This window comes from Lactuca sativa, chromosome 5 (genome assembly GCF_002870075.4).
Source record: "Lactuca sativa cultivar Salinas chromosome 5, Lsat_Salinas_v11, whole genome shotgun sequence".
NCBI classification, from domain to species: domain Eukaryota; kingdom Viridiplantae; phylum Streptophyta; class Magnoliopsida; order Asterales; family Asteraceae; genus Lactuca; species Lactuca sativa.
In genome coordinates this window covers 45,563,195-45,573,919 of record NC_056627.2, presented here as the reverse complement: position 1 = coordinate 45,573,919, position 10,725 = coordinate 45,563,195, and the positions used below count along the sequence as shown (strand labels likewise).

At 41.0% G+C, this 10,725-nt stretch overlaps 1 protein-coding gene across 1 annotated transcript; it reads right to left on the bottom strand.

The window, feature by feature from the left end:
• Window positions 1-592: 592 nt before the first annotated feature.
• On the bottom strand, window positions 593-4,684 carry LOC122198223 (uncharacterized). The gene is made up of 2 exons (XM_042902412.2): window positions 4,024-4,684; window positions 593-3,613 (listed from the first exon to the last, which is right to left on the bottom strand). Exons 1-2 carry the CDS (start codon window positions 4,283-4,285, stop codon window positions 3,285-3,287), a joined length of 591 nt encoding a protein of 196 aa, XP_042758346.1. The 5' UTR covers window positions 4,286-4,684; the 3' UTR covers window positions 593-3,284.
• Between the last annotated feature and the right edge of the window lie 6,041 nt (window positions 4,685-10,725).

Below are 10,725 nucleotides of genomic sequence, written 5' to 3'. Positions count from 1 at the left end.
ACACACACACACACACACATATATATATATATATATATATATATATATATATATATATATATATATATATATATATATAGGGTTCGGTTCCGGTGATTACTTTTTTTTCGGTGATGACTTGTGAGGACACCTTTAAAACTTTGAAAAAAAAAAATTCAAATCATAAAATCGAGCATAATACTATATCGGAGAGAAAAAATTGAAATAAAAAATTGGATCATTAAAATTGAATCATGGATCATAAAAAGTGAATCATGGATAATAAAAATGATTCATGCTTCATCCTTAATGATTCAAAAAAAATTCCAATATTTTCTCTCCGATATAATATTATTCTTGATTTTATGATTTGTATTTTTTTTTCAATTTTTTTAAGGTATTCTCACGAGTATTCACCAAAAAAAGAGTCATCTCTCTTTTTCTCTCTCTCTCTCTCTCTCTCTCTCTCTATCTCACTCTCTCTCTCTCTCTCTCTCTCTATATATATATATATATATATATATATATATATATATATATATATATATATATATATATATATATATATATATATATATATATATATATATATATATATATATATATATATATGAAAAGGCAATAACATTAAAAGGCACACCCAACAAGGAGCTGGGAGGCACAAAACCAACAATTACATAGGTTTGATAGCTAGTCTAAGAGAAAAAAGCCAAGCACTCCCGTCAATCACCACTTTTAACAACCTACTATCAATCCAAAGAAGAGAGTCCCTTTGTATAAGGGTGAAAATGTCCGCCGCCCTTCTCATCTGAGATTGAAAAGTAGCATCATTCCGATTCCTCCAAAGATTAATAACAGTTGCACACCCGACCGCGAAAGGAGCTTTGCCTTGCAAACAGTCATCAGTAGCCTCCTCAAGCCATCGAAAGAAGTCATCCATAGAAACAATATCACAATTGTTAATCCTCCACCAAGCTTGCACTTTAGCCCACACCTCTTTATCCAAAACATAATCTTTATACACATGAAAATGGACTCCTCTCCAGCCTTGCACACCTCACAAAGAGTAGAACCATGATTAATACCCATCTTTTCCAAGATCGTTTTCACAGCAATTCGATTTTTAATCAGTCCCCATACGAAGATGTTAATCTTTTTGGGAATCCAAATTTTCCATCTGTTAAGACCACTCACCTGATGGGATATACCGTTCACTTTTTCCGCATCCATTTCAATGTGAAGCAATCCGTAGGACCACCGGGACAGATCCATTTACCGTCACCGTTTGTCAACTGGGTTAACATAAGCAAATCAACAAGCCAAACAAGCTCCTCACTACTTCTACCTGCCCGATAATCTCCCTTCCTTCATGATGGGAATCAAAGTTTCTTAATTTCTCTTCCACAGTACACGATTTATCCAATTCCAAGTTATACAGCCTTGGAAAAACAGATTTGAGAGGTGCATCACCAGTCCACCATTCCTGCCAGAACAAAGTTTTTTTCCCGTCTCAAATCTTCCTTTTTATAAGATTTCTAAGGTCCAATCTGTCATCTTTCAGGAGGCACCACTGACGAATTATCCGTTTTAAAGTATGGCCACATTTAGCTCTAGGATTCTCATCCATAATAGATGCATTACCATGAATATTGTTGATTATCGACGTCCACAAAGCTCGTTGCTTCACTTTGAAGCGCTAATACCACTTTGTCATTAAGGCTATGTTCAAAGATGCAAGTGACCAAATACCTAATCCTCCAACTTCTTTATTAGCCAGGGCAATATTCCATTAGATCCATGGAATTTTTCTCTCTGAATCCGACCCACCCCAAAAAAAATCACGTCTAATGCTTTCAAGGGTTTTTAACACCTTTTTAGGAGCTTTAAAGAGAGAGAACAGAAACGTACCCAAAATGCCAAGAATATTACTAACAATTGTGTACCTCCCACCAATCGATAAAGTCTTCACTTTCCACTTACTTAATTTCTTCTTGAACTTATCAACTAAAGGTTTCTAGGGTCTGGAAGATCCCATGTTGACACCGATTGGCATACCAATGAATCTAACGGGGAGGTGGTCAGCCTTACACCCAACGATTGTGGCCAAAACTTCAACCGGGACTCCCTCCTTCCCTATTCCAATAAGTGAGCTTTTATCAAAGTTGAATTTTAAACCCGCCGATCTTTGGAAGCAATACAAAATTCTAATTGGGTTCAGGATATTTTCGATCGACCATTCACCAAAATAGATTGCATCATCTGCAAAGAAAGATGAGTCGATAAAATCTTATCCTCTCCCACTTCGATTCATTTATAATTCCCGTTTTCTGCCGCCTTCTACATTACATGATTGAGACTTTCCATAACCAATGTGAACAGAAAAGGAGAGATGGGGTCTCCTTGTCTAAGACCACGAAAAGCTTTAAATTCCTTAGAAGCGCAGGCATTCACAAGAACAGAAGAGGATCCTGATCTAAGGCGTTCACGAATCCATCTACGCCATTTCCATCCAAAACCTTTCTATTCAAGCATTGAGTCAAGATATTGCCAAGAAACCGTGTCATATGCTTTAGCAATATCTGATTTGAAAATTAACAGGGTTTTTTTTTTTTCTTAATTTTACCCTGTCAACTACTTCATTTACAATCAGCGGACCATCCAAGATTTGGCGATTTTTCACAAAAGCTGACTGGGAGACTCCAATAATCGAGGGAAGCACATATTTCAAGCGATTAGCCAACATCTTGGAGAAAATTTTATAAATACTCGAGATTAAGCCGATAGGTCTATAGTCTTTGACTGAAGTAGGGTTAGCCGTCTTAGGAATAAGAGTGAGAAAAGCAGCATTGACACCTTCGGGGATTACTGGATTTCTGGAAAATTCATTATAAGGTTCAAAAGGATCACCCTTTAAGACTAGCCAAAATTTTCGAAAAAAAATCCATAGTAAAACCATCGGGACCTGGAGATTTGTTAGAGCCTCAGCTCCATATGGCTCGTTTTAATTCTTCTTCTGAAAAATCTTTTTCTAGGTTGCTTTTATCCAAATAAGATATACGTGATGGATTATCCAAATCTTGACACCAATCACACTCCGAGTCAGTTTTGAAAATATTCTCAAAGTGGTCTTTGAAATGCAGTTTAACCATATCAGGACTCCTCGTCCAAACACCATTGATATCAACACCACTAATCCAATTAACATGTTTTCTTCTATTGATGCTTCTATGGAATAATGTAGAGTTTTCGTCCCCCTGCAGACACCATTTGTTCTTGTTTTTTTGGGTAATGTCAGCAAAATCTTTCTAATATTTCCACCTGATCTTTGAAACAAGATCTAGCCTTTCCGCCATGATATCAATGCTATGATGATCCTCTTCAACAATCTTATCAATTTCTTTAATTCTTCTCCTCCAAACGTTCCTGTCCCCTTCTTCCTTTCTTTTATATTCCATCGCCTGGGCTTTAATCTTTGATTTCACAACTTTAAGTTTTTGCATAATCAGAAACAATTTACAATGCCGACCATCTATCTTAAAGTTTTTCCACACATCAATAACTAAATTTTCAAGATCCTCCTCTTCTAGCCATGAGTTGAAGAATTTAAAGGGGGCTGACCATAATAACGTTTTTCCTGTTTCATTATTAAGGGTTTGTGATCAGAGTACAGTCTAGCATCAGTAACAACCTCAAAATTTGGCCAAAATTCACCAAAGTTATCTGAAACAAGAAATCTATCCAACTTTGGGAGTTTCACACCCCCTCCTATAACCCAAGTGTATTTCGTTCCCCCAATCCCGACATCAATTAGGTTATTATTGTTAATGAAACGATTAAACTTCAAAATATCATTAGAATCACTGTTTGAACCTTTTATTTCCTTAACATCACGAACATCGTTAAAGTCCCCAAAGAGAGCAACAACTCTCCTCCAATTCTCCATAAATGAACTCAGAAACATCCACAACTCTGCCCTTCGAGTAGGGATTTGACTAGCATAAACATTAATCAAACATGTAGCAGTTTTATTTTCAATCCACGTACCTGTGAAGATCAAACAATCCTCGCTACACAAGACAGTATCCTTAGAGAAAAGAGAATTGTTCCAGATGCTAAGTAAGCCGCCACCATTTCCTTGGCTGTCAATAGACAAGAACTCAAAATCGCTACTTCCCCATAACTTCCTAATCAACATTTCAGACATATGTTTACGTTTCGTTTCTTGAATTCCAACCACTGCCAGATTATGTTTCTGAATTAGATCATTAACCCATTTCACCTTGACTTCCCCTTTCCCAAAAGCCATTAATATTAAGCATTAAAATATTCATTTATGGTCGACGAAATCACCTTTCTTACCGTTCCTACATTGATCTTTCACAACACCTTTGCCATCCCTGAATCCACAAACCATCCCTATCTCATCCATCCTTTGTGACACTCCGATACCGAGGGAAGAATCTCCGATCAGAGAATTCATAGAATTACTCGTTTTGTACGAGCCTGGCTTCTAGTTATCCTCTTTTCCATCATTACACCTCGTTCTTCCTGATTATCTTTCAAATCTTCGCACTTTTGGATCTCCGAGAGATCAATGAGGTCGCTACCAGCCCCTTTTAGTTTCTCATTTATGGGAGTACTTCTTCAAAGGAGGGTCATCATTCTAGCTAAAAGATTTTTACCTTCTAATTGGGGACTCTAAATAATAGAGGTGTAACATCCGGATATTCAGGCTTGGAAATTTGAGTATTTTATTTTGTGATATGAAGAGACTCGACGAGATGACGCCTCAACTCGTCGAGTAGGATCGCGATTTTGTGACATGTTTAATGAAGGGACTCGACGAGTCGGATATCTGGACTCGCCGAGTCAGCGCTGTTAAGGAAAACCCTAATTGTCCGGGTTTGAGCCCTATTTAAAGGAACTTATAGCCCTCTTATGCGGCTACCAATCCAGAGAGAGATATGCTAGAGAGCTTGAGCGAAGAGTGAGAGAGATAATGGCCTTTTGAGCATTTTTCGTGTGATTTTTCAAGGGAGAAGTCATTTCCAGCAAAGGGAGGTCAAGGGAGTGGTTGATTCAGAGTTCCTGAGCTCGTATCTTCATTTTAGAAGTATCAAATTGAATTCCATTTTCTGTTTTGGTTGAGATTGGTGATTTTAAGGTTTTCTACACCTTTTATGGCTTGTAGTGATGAGTATAGGGTCCCTTTGTGTGAGAGATCCCAGATCTGGAACCATAAAGGTCCATAAAGCCTTATTTTGTATGCTTTATGTTGGTTTTACTGAGGGAATGAGACTTTGATGCCATTTTAGGGGCCATTTCTCCAAGGAAAGCCTTATGAGCTTTGCATGTATATCAAGCCTCGACCTTTATGTGGTTATTGGTAGTAAGGAAGCCAGATCTATGGATTAAAGGATCAGATATGACCTCAGAAGGTTAGATGAGTGTTGTCATGGGGGCAACTCGCCGAGTCCATGGGAAGACTCGACGGGTCGAGTCGGGTTGCCCCGCGATTCGAATCCAGTGGAAACCCGTCGAGTGAAAGGTTCACTAGACGAGTCGAATGAGGCCTTGGAGGAGTCAGAAGACACGCATGGACTCGTCGAGTCATCCTTGTGTACTCGAAGAGTCTGGTTAGAGTTGAACGTTGACTTGAGTTGACTTTTGTTGACTAAGTAATAGAGACCTTGGAGAGGAAAAATGGTCTTTTACCCACTACCATATTAGAGAGGGAAAGAGCAATCGCCGGTTTAATTAGAGTTGAGATTTCGAGTGATAATTAGAGATATTTGCCTTATGTGTTAGGCGGAGGCGAGTCCGAGATTCATGTGTAAAGATAACTCCTTTCTGCTTGCCAGGTGAGTCTTCTTACTATGCCTTACCCGATGGGGTGATTATGTGTGACCGAAAGGTCTTATGTGTATGATGAAAATGCGATGTATGTTGTATATATAATATGTTATGATATGAGTATGATGATATGGACCAGAAGGTCAACAGTGCATGGGCCAGAAGGTCAACAGAGTTATGGGATGGAAATCCCCTGAGACACTTGGACCGGAAGATCCCATAGAGCTATGGCCTATAAAGGCGTATGTGTTGTACGCGGTATTTTGGGGAACTCACTAAGCTTCGTGCTTACCGTGTAATGTGTTATGTGTTACAGGTTTCTCTCAGGATCACGGGGCGACACCGGCTCGATTGTACACACCAGAGGAAGAATTATGTTTTTGAGGATCCTGGATTATTATTTAATTGATTATGGAGTTTTCTTTTGTAAATTAAATAAAATGGGATATTTACGAAAAGTGTTTTAAGATTAAGCAATTTTAAATGAAAATTTTAAATTTTGAAAACATTTCGATGTTACAAGTTGGTATCAGAGCCTTGGTTTGAGGGATTCGGATGCACCTTCGGGTAAATCTGGACTCAAACTAAGGAATTGAGAAAAGGTTTTCAAAGAAATGATTTTTCTAAAGCGAATAAGAGTTCAAAGAGAAAACTAGAAAGTGCAGTGTGTACAATCAGCCAGAACCCAAACGGTGATTTCCCAAAATACCCTTACTTTTGTGTTATGAGATATTTATGAGAAATTTTATGAGATATTATGCATGCTAGAGACAGGCTAGGTATTTCATATTTTAGGACTAGAGTGGCCTGATTTGTGATGCCTTAGCCTAGGAGTTGCTGTTATATGTGACATGCTTTCGAGTATGTGCTGGGTAAGAGTGTTCAGCAGGAATCCTTTTAGGGGATTCGAGTAGAGGAGTAATCTAGGAGAGGTGTCTATATGAGCATAGGAGGAGCATGCCGAGAGGGTAGCCAGATGCCATGTGGGGCGAAGTTGTTAGAGTTTGGTGATATCCTTCGACTATAAGGAAAGCGAGTGGATGATAATCTAAGGAGGTTTTACGTGTTGAAGGAGATGCTTCTATGTATGAATGTTGCTTGCTTCGTGCTTGGTGGAACTCTCTATGATGGGAGTCAACTACTAAGTGAAAATGACGATATTCAGGAGGTAGATGGCTGGCATCATTAGGAGCTCTTCTGCAGCTGATGGCGGAGAAGTGTGAGAACCTAGGAAGAGCCTATGGAGTAACCTTAGTCAGATGAGTACGTTGGAAGAGTAGAGCCTTTTGCTGAGGAGCGAGCACGCATGACGGAGTTAGTGAACGAGAAGGTTGAGTAACTACTTAGGAGCTCTGGGATGGTCCATGTGGAAAGTATGGGTAGATGTGGCAGGTAGTATGGGCCCGTACTACCGAAAGTAGAGGACCCATACTCGATACAGAGAGTATCCTGAAGGTTCTAAGTAGCAGATTGAGGAGTGATGTTATGGTTCGAGTACCATGCATCAAAGTAGATTGAGGAGTGATGTCATGGTTCGAGTTCCATGCATCATAGCGGATTGAGGAGTGATGTCATGGTTCGGGTACCATACATTTTAGCAGATTGAGGGGTGATGTTATGGTTCGAGTACCATACATCGTAGCAGATTGAGGAGTGATGTTATGGTTCGAGTACCATACATCCGAGCAGATTGAGGAGTGATGTTATGGTTCGAGTACCATACATCGGAGCAGATTGAAGAGTGATGTCATGGTTTGAGTGCCATGCATCATAGCGGATTGAGGAGTGATTTCATGGTTTGGGTACCATGCATCTTAGCAAATTGAGGGGTGATGTTATGGTTTGAGTACCATACATCGTAGCGGACTGAGAAGGGATGTCATGGGATGAGTACCATGGTTCGTAGCGAATGACGCTTGTGGTTCTCCGGTTATCCGGTCATGATTGATTAGGTGTAAATTGGACGCGATGGGGTTTTAGGCCTGAGGGCCATGATTGAGTCAGAGGAGGCATCCCTTGAGATGGAGGTCGAGAGAATTTCAAAGTATTTTGGTAAGATGTCAGATGTAGTAGCAAGACTCAAGGATAAATAGAGATGGTGTTCATGGGGGATTACGGTCTGAGTTGAGCAACCAGCTGATAGAAGAGATGTCACCTTCTGTGACCTGAGTGGTGCTATTTCCGTTTCTTGTAGGAAACATAAGAGGTGTGAGATTTCGGTTTTGGGGTTTAGGAGTAAAACCCTGCGGATTGACATTTATGTCGATTTTTCCACCAGAGTATCAGGCAGCATGTCTGCCGCGAGGTAAGGATATATCATGAGCATGTAGTCGGTTCGGACTGAGGTGGTCAAGGACCACGTTGCACCCTATTTGAGTATATCAGGGCGGTGGCTCTTCCATATATGATGGGTATTGGGTATGGGAGCGGAATCCATGTTCTTGTGATGATTCATGTGTTGGAACGTGGGTTGAGAAGTTGAGGTTGAGGACTATGATGATTTATTGTTTCAATATAATAGTCAGTGATATTACTGGACAGTTGAGATGTTCGGTATTGGGATGGTATGAGACTTTAAACGACTAGAGGCAGTCGTGATGAGAAGTTCCTGAGGAATTCATCTGAGATTCAGAGTATTTGAGGTTGCTTGATCTCTTTAAAGGGGATTATCGGGCATTTCGTAGCACCTTACAAAGGCAGGTGTGTTGTTTCTAGTGGAGACAGTCTGTGGGATGGTTTATGCGCCAATTGGTGGTGGTTCGAACCCTAAGTGGGGGAGAACCGGGTATCATATTGAAGAAAGCAGAGATTTGTTCAAAAAGCGGTTAAAAGGTGGGATTTAGAGACCTGCGGTATAAATTGAAGAGACCAGAGTTATTGGTGATCGAGGAGAGGTGCAAAGTAAGATGATGCATGTGGTACGTGTCTGAGAAAGGATGAGTGTCTCCACGGCAAGTGGCCAATCGTCAGGAACCTGGTAGTGATTAGGGCCGTTCCAAGTGGAAGGCTCGTAAGGATGATATTGGCAGTTGAGAACTTCTGAGTCAAATTATGGATTGTATATGCTCCTTGGGGTAGATAGAAGATGATCGAGCAGCCAACTCTCGGACCGGTAGGTGTATTATTGCAAGGGCTTTGAGCATTAAAGGAAAGAATGTCGGGAGGATCATCAGCGTGTTCTGAAGCATTACCGCTTTCTCTATGTTCCAATTGAGTATTTGGATACGCCGAAGTTGCGTATGTTGGATAAGGTGTCTATGTCCATAACTATTTCTGGTATGTACTTGACCCGACTCGGCATGGTCCATTTGGGTTGCATGGCACCATGCATTTGGATAGACTAAATGAGAGAATTAACACTTGTGGTTTATTAATATATTATAAGTTCTAATATATTAATAGTATTATTTAATTAGTTTGATCAAGAATTAATTTAGAATTAATTAAGTGATCAAAAGATAACTAATTAAATATATGGGTTGATTATGTAAATCATCCATAACTTGTATAGTGGGCTAAGAGGCTCCATGGATTATCAAGTTGGGTTAAACCCATAGGATGCTCCATGGATGCTCCATGGATGCTCCATAGATGCTCCATGGGAGTTACAAACCTGTAACACCCAAAGTTTTGAAGGCCAAGAAAGGAAAGAAAACCCTAAATTTAGGGGTCGACTCGGCGAGTCCAAGGAGGGACTCGGCGAGTCCGAACGGGATCCGAGTCGAGGAGTAAGTGACCGACTCGGCGAGTTGGCCAAGGCGACTCGGCGAGTCTGGTCTGTGCGAGGAAAACCCTAAATCCGGAGCTTGGAGCCTATTTAATCGCCTCATTCTTCTTCCTAGGGCTCCTTTACTGTCTCTCACACCCAGAACGCCGCACCCTAAGCCTCCATTGTGTTCATTCAAGCTTTTAGCCATTTTTGAGTGGTTTTAAGGAAGAAGAAGAAGGGGGAATCTTTGAAGCATCAAGGAGTGGCCTTGGATCCGAAGTTTGGGGATCATTTCAGAGCATTTGAAGGTATTAAGTCGTTTCTCTCCTCCAGATTTTCCTTGGTTATGAGTTTTGGGGCTTTTAGGCCATGTTTAAGATCAATCTCGAGCTTGAGGTCCAGATCTGAGGTTGCTACCTCAGATCCATGCTTGTTTTGGTTTAGAATCCCGTAAAGTATCAGTCATTGAGTGGATTATGGAGCCTCTTGGTCTTAAACCCTACTTTTTGGTGCATTTTGCCTAGATCTCCCTCTCTACACGTAAAGTTTGCAACTTTACGTGAGGAGTAGGCTTGGGAAGAGTAGATCTACGATTTGGAGTCCCTGCATGACTCGGAAGTCCTCTGCATGTTGTGGAACCGAATGGACTCGGCGAGTCCTTCGAGTGGACTCGGTGAGTAGCTTAAAGATGATGAGGAACTCGACGAGTGGGATGAACAGCTCGTCGAGTCGGATGAAGATGGGCACGAACTCGGCGAGTTGGATGAACAACTCGGCGAGTTGGATGAAGATTGCCTTATACTCGGCGAGTCTGTTCTTGGACTCGGCGAGTCAGGTCGCGTAGTCCCAAACCCTTCGAGTTAAGACTCGAGTCAGCGAGTCGAGCAAGGACTCAGTGAGTTGGACAGGACAGGATTCGGGAATCAGTAGACTCGGCGAGTCAAGGGCTGACTCAGCGAGTCAAGTCGTGATTGGAAGGACTCTGAACATATAAACTCGGCGAGTCAATAGGGTGACTCGGCGAGTAGGGTTGACCTGGGAGATTGACTTTGACCAGGACTTTGACTTTGGCAAGAGTTGACTTGGTTGACCTTTGAAGGTTGGTTAGACTAAGTGTTATGTTGATATTGGTAGCTCGGGGAGCTAGTGGAGCAGCAGTTCGGAGTCAGTGGTCAGGTAGCGGT